General features: G+C 35.0%; 1 protein-coding gene across 1 annotated transcript in view; it reads right to left on the reverse strand.

Moving 5' to 3' along the window:
• LOC306851374 (neuronal PAS domain-containing protein 1-like) overlaps window positions 1-20,327 on the reverse strand; it is a gene marked incomplete at its 3' end in the record, with an annotated part of 47,872 nt that overhangs the window by 10,928 nt on the left and 16,617 nt on the right. Inside the window, exons 4-5 of the mRNA XM_079387555.1 lie at window positions 7,700-7,767; window positions 6,145-6,234 (exon numbers count right to left, since the gene is read on the reverse strand). Coding sequence (XP_079243681.1) covers window positions 6,145-6,234; window positions 7,700-7,767 — 158 coding nt within the window. The remainder of the gene's footprint in view (window positions 1-6,144; window positions 6,235-7,699; window positions 7,768-20,327) is intronic.

A 20,327-nucleotide genomic window follows, 5' to 3' on the forward strand; every position in this document is an offset into this window, starting at 1 on the left:
TGTGTTCTTTAATTTGCACGTTGTCAGTAAATCACCTGCAGAAATTTCCACGTCCATCTGCCCTGTTTTGGAATTGTGCTCTCGCGCTAATTTGCCCTGTTTAGTAAAACTGACGCTTATAATGTTACAAAAGATTGTAAAGACGATGCTGAAAATTCAGCTTTGCCATCACAGGAATAAATTACATTTTAAAATATATTAAAACAGAAAACATTTTTTAAATTTAATAATATTAACACAAATAATATTTCACAATATGCATGTTCTCCCTCTATTTCTTAACAAATAAATATATAATTGTATCATATATATGCAAATTATATTTAAATATTCTAATACATTTTATATCCTTATTTTTCAGAATTTCTTTATTACCTTCTGACAGCATAATAAGAACCCAAAAGAATGATCAGTAGAAAAGATCTGCAAAGAACCAGAGAGATGCTGAAAGAGGAATGAGAAATAGAAGAAGTGAGAAAAGGTTGTTGGTAAGTGTTAAGAAGATGGTTAAGAAGAGAGAGAGAGAGCAGCAGAGAGCGAGAGAAAGACATGATATAAATAATAGCTAGGATTTAATATGTATGAGGCGTCCGGGCAGTTGTCCACAACACTCTCTCAGTCTGCTTCTGACTGATGGGAGAGGAGCAAGAGAAGAGGACGAGGAGGAGGCAGAGGAAGAGATGGGGAGGAGGCAAGGTCTGCATACTAATCAGCCCAGGATCAATTTCCCACCCCATACGCCCCTCCACATTTCCAAGATGCTGTGGCTTTGGCCGTGGAGAGGAGATGAAAGGCTAAGCTCCTATACCTCCATCTAGGCCTTGAACTTTGGCTTCTGTAGGGCAAGCAGCCTGGAAGCTGGCGTATCATCCTGCTAACAAGGTCCCTGACCCTGCGTAATCCGCCTAAGGAACCCTACTGTCTTTGGAGAGGTCACAGGGATTAACCAGAACGGATGGCTCTATCTACGATGGCGTGTCATGACCTCTGACACAAAGTAACAAGTGGGGTCTTATGCTTACAGTCAATGGATTTCCTCCTGTGTGACCTCTGAGACCCAAACAGAGGCCGGAGTGAAGGACCGTGAAGAAGAACAGAGTGAAGAACGCTACCAAGCAGCAGTTGGACACACTTGACTAAACTGAAATCTTTGTGATTCTAAAAGCCTTTTGATCTTGGGCGTTTTAAATGCTTGGAATTATTTTTGTATACAAAAATAAAATAAGTCACATTTATTTTATATTTTAGAATGATATATTATAAATCATGTATGCAGCAGTTCTTTGGTCCTCGAATCTGATTGACTGAGAGGAGAGCGATATTCTAGTTATAACAGAACTCCAAGCATTTGTATGACGTTGGCAAAGAAAACAACTAGAGGAATCTAGACAAATGGTGGCAATTTTGACACATCTGAAATTTAGGATAATTTTGATGACTTTCCTAAAATGTAGATATAGGGTAATACACAAGCTATGCTCCAAAACCTAGCGTGCGACCTACCTCAACCGATCCAGGCAGGAAGACTGTTCAAACATGAAGGTCCTTCTTAAGATTTCTGTCAACTTTTAAGGTCAATTGTCTATTATCAGTAGTGTAGCGATGTATTAATCACAGATTATTTACAAATTGTAATCTATAACTGATTCCAAATTACAGTACATGACAAAAATTGTAGTTAGTAACGTAATATTACATTACACATTTTAGTTAATATAATCAGATACATTTTTGATTACTTCTGACCTATCTCATTTAATTTAAATAGTATAATCTTGTACCATATTGATATAAAAATGACTGAAGAAAATATATTTGATTTGTTGTTATCAACAACATGAAGTGCATTAAACATTATATTACGTCAATGTTTTCTAAACTGGGTTTGTGAAGGAACTGCAGGGAGTTTATGAGTTCAATGAAAAGCTAATAATTAAATCATAAAAATTGTAAATTAAAACATCATTTTAAAAGGAATCAAAATAACAAACTTACTGAAAAAAGGATTTTTTTTTACATGCATGTCGTGTGACCATAACCAATGAACCGTGAAAAAATTTGGTGAATTTGAGCATTTCAATTGTGCATCGCATTAGAAACGAGTGATGGAAACGCCAAGTTTAGAATAAAAATCCCTTAATTCGCAAAAACGTTTTTACGCTCGCTTGAGGTGGTTTTTGATTAATGCGAATAATGGGAGATGGAAACGCATTTTGCGAATAAATTCCTCCAAGCGCATTAAAAAAGTCATGTGACTTTGCGAAATATAAATGAATAATAAAAATGAATGTTCATCTGTAGTCGATGCAATGCTGAAACACTTCTTAAAGTGGTCATAGGACGCGATTTCATGTTTTCCTTTGTCTTTGGAGTGTTACAAGCTGTCTGTGCATATAAGATCTGTAAATTCGCAAAAATTAAAGTCTCAAATCTTTCTAGAAGTTTAGACTCGTCCACAAATTCCTAAAATGCCTCATTCAAACACGCCCTCACAAATCTACGTCACACTGTGGGAAGATTTGCATAACTCCGCCCAAATGTATACACAAAGAAAGAAGGCATCACTTTTATTCTCGCTGAAGTATTGTTACTGCCACCGCTGTGGTGTTTCCAAATATGGTAAGGGGTGTAATATTTCCATGACGTGCTTGAGGTATCCAGCCAATCACAACACACTGAATAGCTGGCCAATCAGAGCACACCGCACTTTTCAGAATGATGAGCTTTGTAAAAATCAACGCGTTTCAGAAAGGCGTGGCAGAGAAGAGCAACAATAATATACAGTATGTGGAAAATAATGTGTTTTTTGAACCTCGAACCACATAAACACATTGCGTTACACCAAATACACAAAATAATGTTCTTTTTAGCAACATCATATGACTCCTTTAAACCTGAAATGATTTTTGTAAATCCAGTGGTCAAATGCTGTGTAGCCACATGACTAGTGACTGATCTCTTTCTGAGTGTATATAAGCAGTAGGCTATTTTAGAAAGGAAAATTTAACAGATGAAAAAGAGGAATTAGGGAGAAATATGAATAAAGAATGAATAAATTACTGTTTAAATAATATGTAATTATGTAATCCATAACAAGCTAACCATAGTCTGATTATGAGTAATTTAAAATGTAATTTAATCTAATTACAAATATTTAATTTTTGGAATCAAAATTCTAGATTGCATGGATTCCTACTGAAATGGTCAAATAATCCCAGAATGCACTGTGCAAAGCTCAGTGAAAGAATTCAAGATTGTGGAAATTTTGACTATAAATAAACATACATCATTGAATACAGAAAACAATCAATCAAAATAGTTCAGTGTAACATATTCAATAAAAGTTGTATATATATATATATATATATATACATAAATATTTAATATATACACAATATTTTTGTCTGATATGTATTTTTTAAGTGAATTACATCGATAACAACATGCAAACGTCAAGCTGTATTAGAATCAGTTGTGAGATGCATGTCTGATATGTTTTATGTGAGTAGCACTGTTTTGTGTGTAGTTTCTGATTATGTATCCTGTTCCAAATCAGTCATATATGAGTTCCTGTTCAGTTAGGATGCTGTCTAAAGGTGCTGTCACATTTACCACTGTTCAACAAATTTTTAGAGGTGAAATCCAGTCATTTTTAATAGGAATCCATGCAATCTGGAATTTCATAAAAGGCTGACAGGTTTCTCCATGCAGATTTTGCTTCATTCAACAGAAAGCTTCTTGAAAATGACTTCTGTGCTTCGTACATTGCTACACAACGGATCATTTTGTCCCTGTGAAATTGCAGCAAAATTTCACTAATTTTACCGCCAATGGTAGACCCTTTTTACTGGGGAACAAAGAATGCTGTGCCCCAGTAAAATATTACTGATAAATATGAATGTTACTGAAGAGTATAACATACCAACCTGAGAATCATTTTCTCTGACAATATATCAAGTCATGTGTGTTTTCTATCAGCTCCACAGAACATCAGAATGGATGCCAGATTCATGAATGAATCACTATTTTGAAACAGTCATACGGGTTTGCAAAAAGGTCTGGAACTGTTCAGTTTGATTCATTAGGACAGTTGGGTCACGCACTGATTCATTTCATTTGTTTTCGTTTGTACGACAGATAATAAAAAGAGCGCTAGATCATGTGGATATTTATTTACAATTGACCCTTCGCCGGGAGTTTGATTGACAGGCAATCTGACCAATCATAACGCAGAATCTGACATTTTTGTCCAACAAACAAACCAGACAGGAGAGTAGATTAACATTGCTGGACTTGAACTTGGAAAATTGTGTCTCTTTCCGTATTTGAAACAAGATACCTTCTGATTGTCATTCATGTTTATTTCATGCTACAGCTAGTAAAGAGGAAGAGATGATCGGTTCACAAGCCAGTTGAATTGAGGCACTACAGCGATCTGTCAAGACACATTAAAGAGCCACAAAACGGTATTTATTGTTTGAATTTTTTACAAAATGGCAAAAATTTAAAGCTTGTTTCATACCAAAAGTAACCTGCTCTTTCTTGTCTGTCGTTGTGTTGTCAGTGTCCTCTTTGTCCCGCAATGTATTTTTCACAGCATTAGAAAATTATGTTTGGTTGAGAGCGGCATGGCTTGTCGGACATAGCAAAAGTAATGAATGGGGAGCAGGTCTTTGCGAAGGGTCAATTGTAGGAAACATCGCTTATCAATGACAAAGCAGCTCTTCAATCCATGTGAAGCTCATGAACTACTTTGTACTGCAGGTAAATACGATTTATATCCAAAACTTGAAAATATGGGCACACTGGATATCCAAATATACATATAAAGTGTTGACCACTCACAATACCACTTGTTTTCCTCAACCGGCTGAAGTCATTCACATCTATTTTCTCTCCTAAACTCACTATCTGTCCTCCCATCCCCCCCTCACACCCAGTGTGTGTGTGTGTTCTTTTTTGCCACACAATCAATGTGGCTTTTAAGATGTCTATCGATTTGTTCCCGAGACAGACCCCGGCTCGCTGGAGCGACGCTTTGATTGCTGTGCGAGTAATTACTGTTATTATTTATGCATCTGGGTGCACTGGCAGGACTTAACATTCCCTGTACAAGAGGCTACAGGCAATCAACAGAGAGAAAGCACCTGGAGAGGCGAGAGGCTCAAGAGAGGAAGAGAGCTGGAGAAATGAGCACAGGGACACAGGGAGACTCACAGTACACAAAAAACACAATCATAGATGAATACAGATGAAAGTATATGCAGGTCTTTTATAACATAAACTAGGGCTGTCAATCGATTTCAGATTTAAATTGCAAAATATGTCAACTAATTAATCAATCGCATTAATTGCACATTTAAATATTTGTCCAAGATAGACAAATCGATCATCCACACAAAAATCATTCCTTGCATTTAATGTTATTACACACACAAAAAAAGTCTTATATTGAAAATGTTAATTAAAATATATATTACATATATTATAGATATTGCATTTTTAATTATACATTTAGTTATAATAATAAATTTTTTGCTATGACTAATACATGAATTACACATTTAGTTTTAAAAATAATAATAATCATATTTTAATTATTATTATTACTAATAATTTACTTATTTATGGTGTTATAATTATTAGTCTGTGTGCATGGCAGACTGATGTCTTTGGGTTTTGTCACACATTTTTTCAGTGTCTCACGCCATGAGTGCCACATGTTTTTTCAAGACAAGGTTAATTTAAAATAATAATAATACTTTACAATAAGGTCCCATTAATTCATGTGAGTTAATGCATTAACTAACATTGAGCAATGCATTTGTTACAGTATTTATTCATTTTTGCTCATGTTGAATTCATTACCTACGGTACATTAAATCATTTTAAACAATATATATTTTGATTTTAATAATACATTACTGTTGATTTTAATGTTGAAATTAACATTGACTGAGATTACTAAATTCTTAAGTAGTATTTTTATTTTTAGTTCATGTTACCCAATGTGGTTATCTAATGTTAACCAATTAAAACCTTATTGTAAGGTGTTACCAAAATAGCTAGTTGCACAAAATTAACAGATTAAATTACCAGCCCCAGCATAAAGTATGCTACAGTTTCTAAGTGTTTTGATCTCACCTGTGAAAGGCCAAGGTAGATGGACACAGTCTCTGAGATATACAGAAATCGGCCTTCCTGACTGACCACGAACACGAATCCATCCAAAGACTGCAAAGAGAAAAATAATTTATAATTAGTCTTCTGTTCTAACTGAAAGCCATAGTTTTGCACAACACAACACAATCAGTCAAAATATATCTGATGTCTAATATTAATATGAAACCAAAATTGTCATTATTTAATTTTTTTAATGATCTTTCATCAAAATAATAAGTAAAAATTCATTAAAATACTTTATTTTTATTTTTCACCAAAACCTTTTATTTTTTATTTTTATTATTCTATTTTATTTTATTATTTCATATAGAGTCATATCTATTATCCTCTTTCATTTAGTCACGTTATGGAAGTAAACGTGCTTGTGAATGCTGTTTTATCCAGTACAGCATTACAGAAAGATGAGATATAAAGTAAGGACATTTCAGACTTAATTTAATCAATCCTGAGCAGCAACACAACACCTCTGAACACTTCTTGATTCGTAGACGTGAGCATCGACATCAAAGCAAAAACAACATGAGCGAAAAATCAGATTGATTTAGAGAGAAACCACAACAGCTTCAAAATAAACTCTGGCGCAGCGGCTGGCAGATGAAAAGCATACAGTCACCCCATTAAAGGACTCATTTAGGAATAATATTAATTGTAATAACACACAGGCATGAGTGAAGCAGAGTGGGCACTTTAGTTGAGACTGACGGTGGTAATTTATGCAAGTGACGAGTTCACTATGCAAATGAGAGTGGACCGGAATGACGGGAATGCTGGAAATAAAGCACAATTATCTAGTTATTACTGACAGAGGACGAGACAAAGAATCATAAGGATTTTCAGAAGTGTTAATTTGATTTCTATCAGCGCCGTCCATCTCTTAACACTTTACATTTTTCTCAAGGTAACCTTCTAATGACATTTGTATTTTTAATTTTTTTTTGTCTTGTACAAATTGCTCTTTTCAAGTCAGATGTCCAAATTCTAGTACTTATGGCATATAGATCATCTTAAACAATGAAGCAGATTATTTACAAAAGTGGACCCAAAAAGTTTGAACACAGTATGAAAAATATATGCTATTGCATATAAAGGGCCAGTCACAGATTAGACAGACATCTTTGAATATTGCGCTTGCATCTCATGTCTTTTGTTGCATCTCACATTACAAACATTGTAAAAATGCAGCGCAAACATCAGAGAGTTTGTTTTTCCCATTTCACTGTATTAATAATATATATGAATTTATATATTAGTAATACTGAGAATATTGTTACAATTTAAAATACTGTTTTCTTCTTTAATATAAATTTTATCATTTATTTCTGATGCAACGCTGAATTTTCTGCATCTTTACTGCAGTCTTTAGTGTCACACGATCCTTCATAAATCATTGTAATACGCTGATTTGCCGCTAAAGAAATGTTTCTGATTATTATCAACTGTTGTGCTGTTTAATATTTTTTTTTGATGAATAGAAATTTGAAATAGTAATCTTTAGTAATAGTAAGCATATTTTTACCTGTAGTAGATGAGCTCCCAGGTGCTGTTCAAATATGTCAGTGACCAAGGAATGACTTGTTCTTCGTACTGCAAAAAAACAAGTTAAAAAAGCAATCACATAATGTCCAAGCAGTTATTTAGACAGAAGCATAAATATAAAATGAGCTATAAAATTATATTTTATATCTAATTCAACAAAACCCACAATAACCTAAACAGATCAATTAATCACTAAATGTAACTTATTAGTATTACTGTGATGATATAAACATACAAGCATAAAGAACAATTCCAACCTCTTTAACATTAATTCTAAAATTACATTAAAGCTGCAAGCAGCGATGAAAGGGCACCCGGGCTCACCGCCATCACGTGGCCATAGGAAAACAGGGAACAGCGGGCAATATGCTTTTAAAGTGGTAAATATAGAATACATCAATATGTGCCAAATTCCCTGCTGCCAACAGGAGGCGCTATGATTATAACTGAACATTGGCATGTAGCTGTCTTCAAGCCAGGACTCCTACCAAACATGTGAAGTTCAGGGCACATCAGACATTGCATGTTTAAGTTAGTGTGAAACAAGTAATTTCCTGTTGCCAGCAGGTGGCGCTATAATTATAAGATGTGCTCACGCCAGGACTCTTATAAAACGTGTGAAGTTTGGGGCAGATTGGGCATTGTATGCATGAGTTACAACAACTTCCTGTTTCATAGTATTAATGGCATTCTTTAGCACTTAGTAAGTGTTGCTAGCATGTTTGAGCATGTTTCTAACATGCTTAGCGCACAATGTCATATTTTACTGTTTTGCTAATAGTACATCACAGTGTTAAACATGCCACTTCCTGTTGCCAGCAGGTGGCGCTATGACTATAACCGAATACGGGTATGTAGATGTGTTCAGGACAGGACTCTTATCAAACTTGTTAAATTTGAGGCTGATTGAACACTGCATGCCTGAGTTACAGCAACTTCCTGTTTCACTGCATTAATAGCACGCTTTAGCACTTAGCCAAGTGTTGCTAGCTTGTTTTAGTATGTTACTAGCATGTTGCCAGCCTATTTAACACGTGTTGACACTGTTTAATATGCTCCTAGGAGTCCATAACAGTGTTAAACATGTCACTTGTGTTCAGGACTGAACTCCTATCAAACGTGTGAAGTTTGGGGCAGATCGGACATTGCTTGCCTGAGTTACAGCAACTTCCTGTTTCACTGCATTAATAGCACGCTTTAGCACTTAGCCAAGTGTTGCTAGCTTGTTTTAGTATGTTACTAGCATGTTGCCAGCCTATTTAACACTTGTTGACACTGTTTAATATGCTCCTAGGAGTCCATAACAGTGTTAAACATGTCACTTCCTGTTGCCAGCAGGTGACCCTATGACTATAACTGAATATGGGCATGAGTATGTGTTCAGGCCTGAACTCCTATCAAACGTGTGAAGTTTGGGGCAGATCGGACATTGCTTGCCTGAGTTACAGCAACTTCCGTCAGGGACACGCCCCTTGACAAAAACTCAAGATCTTCGCAATTTAGCATCGCAAAGGCCTTATGATTACATGCAGAAAATTTGAAGACGATCTGATTAAAACTGTAGGAGGAGTTCATCAAAGTACGAGGCCTGGAAATTGCAAAAACTGCTCAAAAATCGTACAAGAAATTCAAAATAACGTACTTCCTGTTGGGTTTTGGATTTTGTTCCAAGAGATGGTGTGTTACACGTGTGTACCGATTTTCGTGCATGTACGTAAAAAGTAGCTCAAGGCGCCCTCTTTTGAAATGTTATAGGTGGTGCTATCGAGCCATTTTGCCACACCCACTTCTGAAACCCATATCAGATGTAAATTTTCGCCATTTCTGACCCGTGTGCAAAGTTTCATGAGTTTTGGAGCATGTTTAGGCACTCAAAAATGCAATTCACTTTGGAGAAGAAGAAGAGGAATAAATGGAGAAATTCCAATAGGGTCCTCACACCATCAATGCTCGGGCCCTAAATATTCTCAAACACATATTGCCAGGCGCACTATTTGGTTACTACAGCAGGAAACGGCTGATAATAGCTTTTAAGCAGCTGTTAATACACCTTTCCAGGTCTTTACTCCTATTTTAGAGAGACAACGAACGTCAGAACTGCTGCGGTTTATAGGGCTGATAACACCAACAGAGACATGCTAATTCACCCTCAGCACACAATAGCATCCTGGGCCGCCTGTCATCACCAAACAAACAAATTTACAAATCACACAAATGACATTGGTGGTGCATTTCAAACATGCCTGGCTCTGATCTCCGCTGTGGAAGCCCAGCTGAAATTCACTCACAGCAGGACATCTGTGTGTGTGTGTGTATGTGTGTGTGTGTGGCTGGCATGCGTGTGGCAATCAATAAGTGTTTTGAGAGAGGATGGCAGCGTTTGTCTCGAATGCTACTAAATGGGGATGCTACTAGACCGTTAGCTCACTTCTCCAAACGTTTTTCCTGTGGTACTCCTGCCACAATACAAGTGTTCACCTGACAAAATACATAGCTTCAGGAAGAAGTGTTTAGCGAGACATGAGACACAGAAATGAAAGCTATAGTTCACCTAAAAATGAAAATTAACCTTCATGTCAACCATTATGGTACACTTTAGCAGTATTTATTAGGGAAATAATATACTTTAATATATATATATATATATATATATATATATATATATATATATATATATATATATATTCTCAAGTGTAACCTGAATGTTATGTTTTAGGACACTTAACTGCATGTTAATTACAATTAAATGAGGAAGCATTATAGCTTAAATTTATATCAAATGCAATTAGCTACTGCACAGCTCTTTTTTAGCCTGCTTTAGTAGGATTTAAGTACATCTTAATATGTAATTATCATAATTCTATTGAATCAGAAATATGGTTGAAGTTAACTGCTTTTATGATAAACTAAAATATACTTGTGTGTCATGAAGTTGCAATAAATTTGTAAATATTAATTATTAAAGTTGTAAATGTATTTAAAAAGTATTCATTTAAAATGTAACACTAAAGTTACATAATTATAGCCAAGGACTTTACATGTGTTTTAGTATGTACTTTAAAGAAAAAAAAAATATTTGACATTGTTTCAAAGTGCACTTTTTAAAAGGGTATTTAAGTGTGTTAAGAAACATAATCAGTACACTTAAGTTGCCTTTTATTTTATTCTAATTTGACATTATTTCAAAGTGCACTTTTTAAAAGGGTATTTAAGTGTGTTAAGAAACATAATCAGTACACTTAAGTTGCCTTTTATTTTATTTTATTCTAATTTGACATTATTTCAAAGTGCACTTTTTAAAAGGGTATTTAAGTGTGTTAAGAAACATAATCAGTACACTTAAGTGGCCTTTTATTTTATTTTATTCTAATTTGACATTATTTCAAAGTGCACTTTTTAAAAGGGTATTTAAGTGTGTTAAGAAACATAATCAGTACACTTAAGTGGCCTTTTATTTTATTAATATTATATTAACTGCAAGTACAGTTTTTAAATACTTAAAAGATTTGAAATGCACTACAAGTGCATGTTCATTACAATTAACAAAATTAATAGCTATGATATAGTGTTGGAATTTTTTTTTTAGCGGAGAATGACTTCAATTTCATTCATACTAAGCGATCATATGGCTCTACAAAAAAAAACAATAATATAGTGCAAGAGTCATATAGACCACTTTTATGACACTTTAATTGTGCTCTTTTGTCAGTTTTGGAGTTTAAGTGTTCCCATTCATTTTCATTCTAAGGAAAAGAGCAGCCAGTGCAATTCACAAAATATCACCTTTTTAGTTCTACTGAAGAAAAAGTGAACAAGGTTTTGAAATGACATGAATGTGAATAAATGATGAAAGAGTTATGTTTTTATATTTTTGGTGATCTATTTGTTTGACATCAGAACACTGAAAATAACACACAAGTCCACACATAAATGTGTCCCTGCACCCAAACTACACACCCCAAAACTCACTTTAAGAATGGGGTCCCCTCACAGGAATATCAATGAGTTTGTCCCATTCAGAGGCCTGAAAAGGGGGTTTGGCGCAGAGAGCGGGATCACCACTGTGTGGGTACACAGAGCACTGCTTGTTCGTCTTTGGGGGTCACATGCATGTTGACGATTGAATAGTTCAGCAACCCCCCTCATCCAAACACATAGGGTATTCCCACAGAATCTGTGAGCGATGCAGTCCCGCTATAGGGCAGGCCTGACAGGAGCCATACTGCCTGATGGATGGACAATGGTCGGCCCTCATTTCCCAAAGTCAGCTGCTACAGCATAGGCTAATGCGAAGTCGAACCGGGCCCAATAGGGCAGACGGTGAGAATGATGGTGTTGTTTATTCCACCTGGGAGTAAACAGGATCTATCTGATATAGCAAATCGGATAATATTGGATACTTAATGATCTGTCTTCTTCATGTAAATCTACTAATATTTTACTATCTATCTATCTATCTATCTATCTATCTATCTATCTATCTATCTATCTATCTATCTATCTATCTATCTATCTATCTATCTATCTATAAATATATTTATATTTAAAATTTTAGTAAATTAAAATAAAATATAAATATAAATTATAAAAATCTTATAGTACTTAAACAATTAATACTTGTTTGCAAATTATTGAATTAAGTTTATATTTTCTTACTGAAAATAGTTTTATCAGCTTTAAGCAAAAACACAATATAAATACAATTTTTAAATATATTTTAGATACATTAAATATTATAGAGTTTACTATATAATAATAATTATTATAATTATTACTATTATTATTGTTATTTATTTATTTTTCACTGGAAAACAGTAAATTATATATATATATATATATATATATATATATATATATATATATATATATATATATATATATATATATGAATACGCACCATTCAGTGCACCATTTATCTGATTTAGTTCATTTTTTATTTCCCTTAGGGAATTTTCTTTGAGGAATTAGCTGTGATAGTTCCACCTTGACTTTTGGGTCAACTTTGAGGGTCTCTGGGGCATTGAATCACAATAAAGAATGAAATAACTAAAGTCATTTGATTTTCTTCTCCTCCATACCCAGCTCACTTTGACTCTCTTTCATTTCTTTGTTCGTTCTCTTTTCCTTCTCCCCCTCCTTCAACCAGACAACCTTTTAACCAAGTTCGAAGGTTACTATGGGAACTGCAAGGTTGGCCTTTCATTTCGTGTTAGTTTGCTCAATCCAGTTGGCTGATGGGAATCGTAGGCCGATCGCCTAGCAACTTGTTTACAGGGCGGTGGATGTCAAGTGGCCCGCGCTCCCCCCACCTCTAACCTCACGCATGGAGACAGGAGGAATGACTCTCAGACAGACCAAAACGTCTCCAGTCGCAATGTCCCTCTCCGCTGCAATTATCCTTTCACTCTGCCATCCCTCTCTCTCTCTCTCTCTCTCTCTCTCAGCTGTTACCTCTCTCCTAGCACGGTCAAACATAATTTGAGTGCAATTAACGTCCCTTAAAAGCCCTCAGTGCTTTAAATGCTTGAAAATAGGAGAGGCAGACAGACACAGAGAGCTGGCAGGAGGGAGAGTAAGAGAAACAAGTGAAAGGAAAAAGAGAAAGACAGTGTGAAAGTCAAAAACACAACAGTGTGGGACCTGGACAAAAGAAAATGAGAGTAATCTTAACTTATTAAAAATTCCAAAACTGTACGAACATAACAGCACTAATCCACGCTGACAGTATTTCGTCTTTATAATTATAACAATAGCTGCATATTTACAATCTGCACCAATAAAACTAAACAACGCTAATGTAATTTTATACATTTTTATCAATCATATCTTTGCCTCTTTTTTTGCACAAAACATCCAAACATTATTAACATTTACGTGAAAGGCAAAATTGTTAAATATAATAAGACGCATATATTAAAAGAATTACAGGTACATTTATTTTTCTTATAGATTTTTTGTTGTTGTTTTAGTAATAAACCTCCCTAAATTTATTTTAAATATTTATTTGAATATGTAGTTGTTGTTGTTTTTTTAAATATGAGTATGGTATATTTAAAGAATCTATTTAATTTATTCAAATGTAGGCAAATTAATATTTTTAAAAAATAAATATTGATCTGGGTTTACTGATTTTGTTTTTGTTGTGTTAAGAATAAGCCTCACTATGATTGTTTAAAAAGATATTATAATAGTTACATTTTAATCATATTAATATAATAAGATAATATAATATTAATAATTAATGATAAATATTATAAATAATCAAATATTAATAATAGATTAGATAATGGTAATAAATAATAAAAATGTATTATAATATAATAAGATATTATAATAATTATATTTTACTGTAAAATAAAAACAATACAGGGTTGGAAAAAGTTTCTAGAGAAATTTGGAGCAAAAATGTTGTGACAACTTTCAAATAAATTGTGATATAATAAGACATGTTTTTAAAGAATTTAGTTAATTTGTATTTTTATTTTTAACTTTCTTTATTCTTGTCTTAAGAATAAGTTGATTAAACATATTTAAAAATATGGTATTATAAAATGTATGTATTTATTGTTATCACTAATAAAAGTAACCGCAAGCTGCATGATATGAATTATAATTGATGTCTGCAGAACAAACTCTTGTGGACGAGCTACGCACCATATTTTAATACTGAAGGTTAAGAGGTCATTAAATCACTGACCCCAAATATGAGCAACAGTAATAGTGATGTTTGACTTACCAAATGCCACTAACAAACTGAACAAAAATTGTTTGGAACTGAAGCCGCTTGTTTTGTACTTGATCTGCTGATCCGCATGCACTGCGGGCTAATATGTATCCTTTTAAGGGCCATAGGTCTGACGGTCAGACATAAAAGGTTTAATCACCCCATTATCCATAAAGACTGTCATTCCCCGGCAGAGCCTGCACAACTACACACTTTCACACACACACACACACACACAGCACATGCATACACACAGCGCATAAAGAGAGATAAAATATCACTTTTTTTGTGTCTCAGCCATTTTACTTTTCCTCTTGTCCCTCATAGTCCCTCCATTACTCCTCGGCTCGCCCTCCCCGTCTCTTTCCCTCTCTCTTCCTCCCTCTTTCACTCTCGCCCTGTGTGAAGGTCATGCAATTGATTTTCCTCTGTCTATTCATTTTTCAGTCCTGGTTTTGAAACGTGGGAAGCAGACAAAAGCCTGCCGGCACCCCCCCACCGGCACACACAGCCACCCCTCCCCGCCTCACGCCGCTCCGCTCGCACCCGCCGTCTCCGTCCGGCCCGGCCTCACATTCCTGCAGTGCGGCTGGAGACACGCAACATGACCGCAACAGCCCAGTTCATTCCAGCCAACATCAACACCAGGACACAATCACCGAACGGCTGTGGCAGTAACAATTCAATATTTGATTTGTGAATTATTCTTTTAAATAGTCAAATTGGAACTATTTTAGAATTTTTCAGATCATCAGACATCAAAGCTCTAAATACAGGTTTCACCAAGCCAATTACTCACTGAAAAGTCCCACAGATCAAGTTTTCAAGACATTTTAAGTATTATTTTGACATAACAAAGTGGTTATATATAAAGCCCAGCTCATACTGCGATTTTGGCCATGATTTGGTCGTCTGAGACAAATTTAGAAAATCCTAAAAGATTCCTATAGTCCTAGGTGATCAAATCTTACCTCTGACGAAATTCTGGCAGTGTCAGAAGATTTGGCACACAGTCCTGCAATGTGACTTTTCTTACGACGAACATCAAACTGTCTTCGTTTATCAAGATAAACCATGATCAGAATTAATGCTAGAGATTTCTTCTAACCACCATAAACTTTGGCGCTCCCAGCCGCCGCTCACGGAATTCATGTATGTTGACTTTGAATTTGAATATCAGAGTAAATTTAAGTTATTTTGTCTTCTCATAAGAATGTAAGTATCTTCTGTAGCCTCTGAAGGGCAGTACTAAATTAAAAATAAGATATTTAGGCAAAATAAGAAAAATGTACACATCTCCATTCTGTTCAAAAGTTTTCACCCCCGGCTCCTAATGCATGGTTTTTCCTTCTGGAGCATCAGTGAGCATTTGAATCTTTTGTAACAGAGCTGTAAAGGACTATTAAAAATCACACAGTGTGAGTCCGGCTTAAGTGTGTGAGTTATTTACTTACTTTTTAAAATTAGTCTTCCCATTAACGCCATTATATCCAGACTGATTCGTTAATGCGCAAGAACACAAGAGGCGGGATTTATCACATGAACCAATCACAGCCGAACATAACCAACCATGTCCTCTCACGTGACTTTCCCCCATTCATTCTCAATTACCCCCAACCAAACCCACCGCATGCTTTATGGGGTCTGTTAAAACCAATGGGCTCAGGAGAGGCGAGAAAGAAGCGGACTCCCGCTGTAACCGTTGGTGTCAATGTTGGACAATGTTTCTTTAGAAAAACAAGTGATTTATACATGTTTCAATGTTATATATATTTTTTTAAGATTGGCATTGTTTTATTTTTGTACTACAATTTTTTTCTCATTCAACATTTTGAGGAGGCAATGCCTCCCTTGCTTCCTCAGAGGAAATGCCTCTGATATAAACAAAAGTTTATTATCATTGTGATTTATTTACAAAACTAAAAAGCTACTATATGGCTGGATCTTAAATCACATACTATCTGATTACATACCTCTTTTGAATAAGCAATTACTTAGTGACCATTAAAAATAAAAAATAAAAAATTCTACAGTAAGGCCATAACTGTCTTGAAGACTGGGGGAAATGTAAATCATAAAGAAATATGGAACAGGGAAGGAAATTCTAGGTTGAATTCTAGTTGGGAATTGGAATAGACCCATTTATATATATATATATATATATATATATATATATATATATATATATCATAAAAAAATATGACAGTGAAAGAAATTCTAGGTCGAATTCTATTTGGGAAATAACCATTTTTAACCATTTGCATATAATATTATATCCACATATGCCTTTATTTGCATGCCTAAAGTATACTTCACTTTTTACGCGTACGCGAGGGACAGCGTACAGTACGTGTGAAGCAAATTTTGTCATTAGAACAATATGTGCACCACCCGATTTTTGTAACCACATATACTTTGTATGCACAGTTTGCATATGTGCATTGAATTTGTTTTGCAGTAATCAGTTGTTTCACAAGATGGCAACACTGGCCCGGGCCGTTGTTTCACAGTAGAACAACTAAAGAAACTAAAGAGACGGAACAACAAGAATAAAATAGCAGAGACTGCAACAACAACAGACGGCTGCATTGACAAGCGCTTGTGAGCGAGAGGGTATGGGATAGACCAGCTTTAAAAGAGTTCAAAACTATATGTTATCGTTCATAAATTATGGGGGAAAATAGAGCAGACACTGGACATGCATGAAGCTTTCAAAAGAGTGTATGTGTTGACCGTCCACGTTCGCCCACAACATCAAATGGAGTAGGCTATCGACCTTTTTCTTCAACACGTAAGTAAGCCTATGGGTGAAACTTCCGGGTCATTAGCCGCTATAGGTAAATAACGAGGAGAATAACAACGTGCAGTAAACGGTAAAACTGTTTGCACTACAAACCAGTGTGATCATAATTAAGATAATACACTCAAATAATATGATAAGACACACCAATTTTCAATATCAAGCAGCAAAATGAACTGTTTTGTACAGCTAAAAATATCTGGACGCGGATGAGACCGGAAGCCAGACGCATAGAATTTACAAATGGCCCATTTTTACGACAAGAAGAAGGTGGACTACGCATTCGACTGTGCGCATACGCTAGCGTACAAGTACAAACACGACGTATGGGCTTAAATGTTAAAAACACAAAACGCTTCTTGTCCCTCTCATTTTCAGTTAGGAATTACATTAATCACTTAAATAATACCATATTTTATATTCAAAATTGCTATATTTGAGAAAAAAAAGTTGAGTTGTTTGTATCGATGGATATTACTATCAAATATTCAGCTACTTCCATCTTGCCTCGCTCTCTTTCAAAGTTAAACCTGATGCTTTGGGCTGGACTTGAACAGTAAACCCTGCCTACTTTGATTTGATTGGCCATTTCAATCATTTTGACATTGACGAGCGCTGAAAGACTGCAGAGGCAGACCAGCATAAAATGTAACTTTTTAATAAATAAATAAAACTTTTTGCCATTCTACTCACAGAATGCTGACTAATGGACTGCAGCAGAGAAGTGCTAAAATTTGTGGCTATTTCTAATTATTGAGGGACATTATTGGACGTTGTTTATGATGGTTATGGCCGTGCTATGTAGTATGAATGTAATCTGGACGTACATCTGACATTGTCACGGGACCTAAAAGCGTAAGCGTGTCGTTTTACTGCCGTTCACAACTAACATTTCCAAAAGGCTCTGTTAGTATTTCTTGTCTGGTCACATTCAATTATGAATTACATGAATCACCTGTATGAATCACAAAAAAGTCACATACCTTATGTCTGTTGTCTAGAAAACCGTCAAGGTCAAATATGAAATGATTACCTAGCACTGTGATGGAATTCACACTTGGCTTCTATGAAAACATTAAAGTCTGTCATCTTTGATTTGATTGGCCATCTCAATCATGTTGACATTGACGTGCACGTAAATAAATCATTCTAAATTGTTTTACTTTTTTTCATCCTAAAAATAAACAAAGCACTACGTAATGGAGCGCAGCATCAAGAATATGAAATATGAATGAGTTTCCATCTAATATTAATATTTTACTTCAGCTGTTTTACAATCAAGGGAAATTATCTTAATAGTTTTAGTAAACAATAACAACATTGCCCTATATAGCACATCAGCCTGTACAGATTTTAATTAATATTATATATCTGTGGTTAATCATGAGTGTGACCTTTATACTATAGATGAATGTACTACATGTGGTGTCTAATATCTTCTAAAACAGAATTTAGGCCCTGTATGATGGGTAATGTATGATAAAAGCGTGGTTTGTCTTATTACAGCAATATATGTTGTAGATATTCTCAAGTGTGATGATCAGGAAGTGACTTTCATCCGTATCATATAATTCAGTTTTACACAGACGCCTACATTAATCAACTCATATTTGCCGTTTGAGTCTACACACACACACACACACCTATATCACAGTTTGGCCAAGTTTGCTTCCTCACAGGTATGTTTATCTACTACAGAAACACACACACACACACACACACACACACACACATTCACACACCTAATTGTAGCTGAGTTGTTTCCCCTCAGTAATAATAGCAATTAGACAACCCTTGTAATTATGCTCTCCTCGTTATACAGTTAATTTCTATAATTACAAATCACACAGATAATTTCTTCTACTCTTTGTGTTGTTTTTCTTCTGTCCTGTTATACTGTGCATTTGGTTGAAGGGGTGTGTGAGAGACAATAGCTCTGTTCCAAAACCTAGTGAGCTGCCTAAATAGACAGCACTTTAAGACATCATAAAAGTGCTCTTGACAAAAAGGCTGTTCAGATAATTAGATACTTTCTTACAGCCAAATTATATGGCAGCATCACATTCATCTCTAAATACGGCAATCCCAGAATGCACTGCAATATGCTTCATGAAAACATTAAATTCAAGACAGCGACCGAGTTGAGAAATATGCTGGTTAATATAATAATGAAAAACAGACTAATTTACCCAGAGAGTATTTGAGTATTGTGTTTATGTTTATTATAAAGAGTTTCTGCTTATCAGAGAATAGCATTGTTAGCTTAGCAACATGCTAATGTCAAACTCTATAGGAAGTGTGGTGTCCTGTGTGCTTCTCGTGAGGGTCGATCGAGCTCTGTTTGTGCGTCACATACAGTAAGTTGCTGTCTACATAGGGCACCCTGTTGGGGAGAAACTAAATGTAGCAATGCTAACTCATTAGCACGACAGCAGCTGACTTATTTTTAAGTGGTTCACCCGTGCGATTCATTTAAATGAACGATTTATTTAGTCCCTTCGACATCTTTATATAAAATATTTATTTAAATTATGCTGTCATGCAAAGCTGAAATTTTCCCCATCTTCAGTGTCACATGATTCTTCAAAAATCATGAATCAGAAAGCTGATTTGCTGCTCCAGAAAGATGTTTAATGTTACATTAATGCTAAAAACACTTGTGCTGCTCAATATTTTACAAGATTCTTTGATGAAAAGAAAAAACAGTGTTTGTTTGAAACAGAAATCCACTTAATGCAGCCTTTCTAAATATGTCACCCTGGACCACAAAACTAGTCTTAAGTCGCTGCATGGGGTATATTTGTAGCAATAGCCAACAATACATTGTATTGGTCAAAATTATCTATTTTTCTTTTATGCCAAAAATCATTAGGATATTAAGTAAAGATCATGTTCCATGAAGATTTTTTTTTTTTAATTTCCTACCGTAAATATATTAAAACTTAATTTTTGATTAGTAATATGCATTGCTAAGAACTTCATTTGAACAACTTTAAAGGCGATTTTCTCAGTATTTAGATTTTTTTGCACCCTCAGATTCCAGATATTAAAATAGTTGTATCTCATCCAAATATTGTCCTATCC

Source organism: Barbus barbus, assembly GCF_936440315.1.
Source record: "Barbus barbus genome assembly, chromosome: 31".
In the NCBI taxonomy this organism is placed as follows: Eukaryota; Metazoa; Chordata; class Actinopteri; order Cypriniformes; family Cyprinidae; genus Barbus; species Barbus barbus.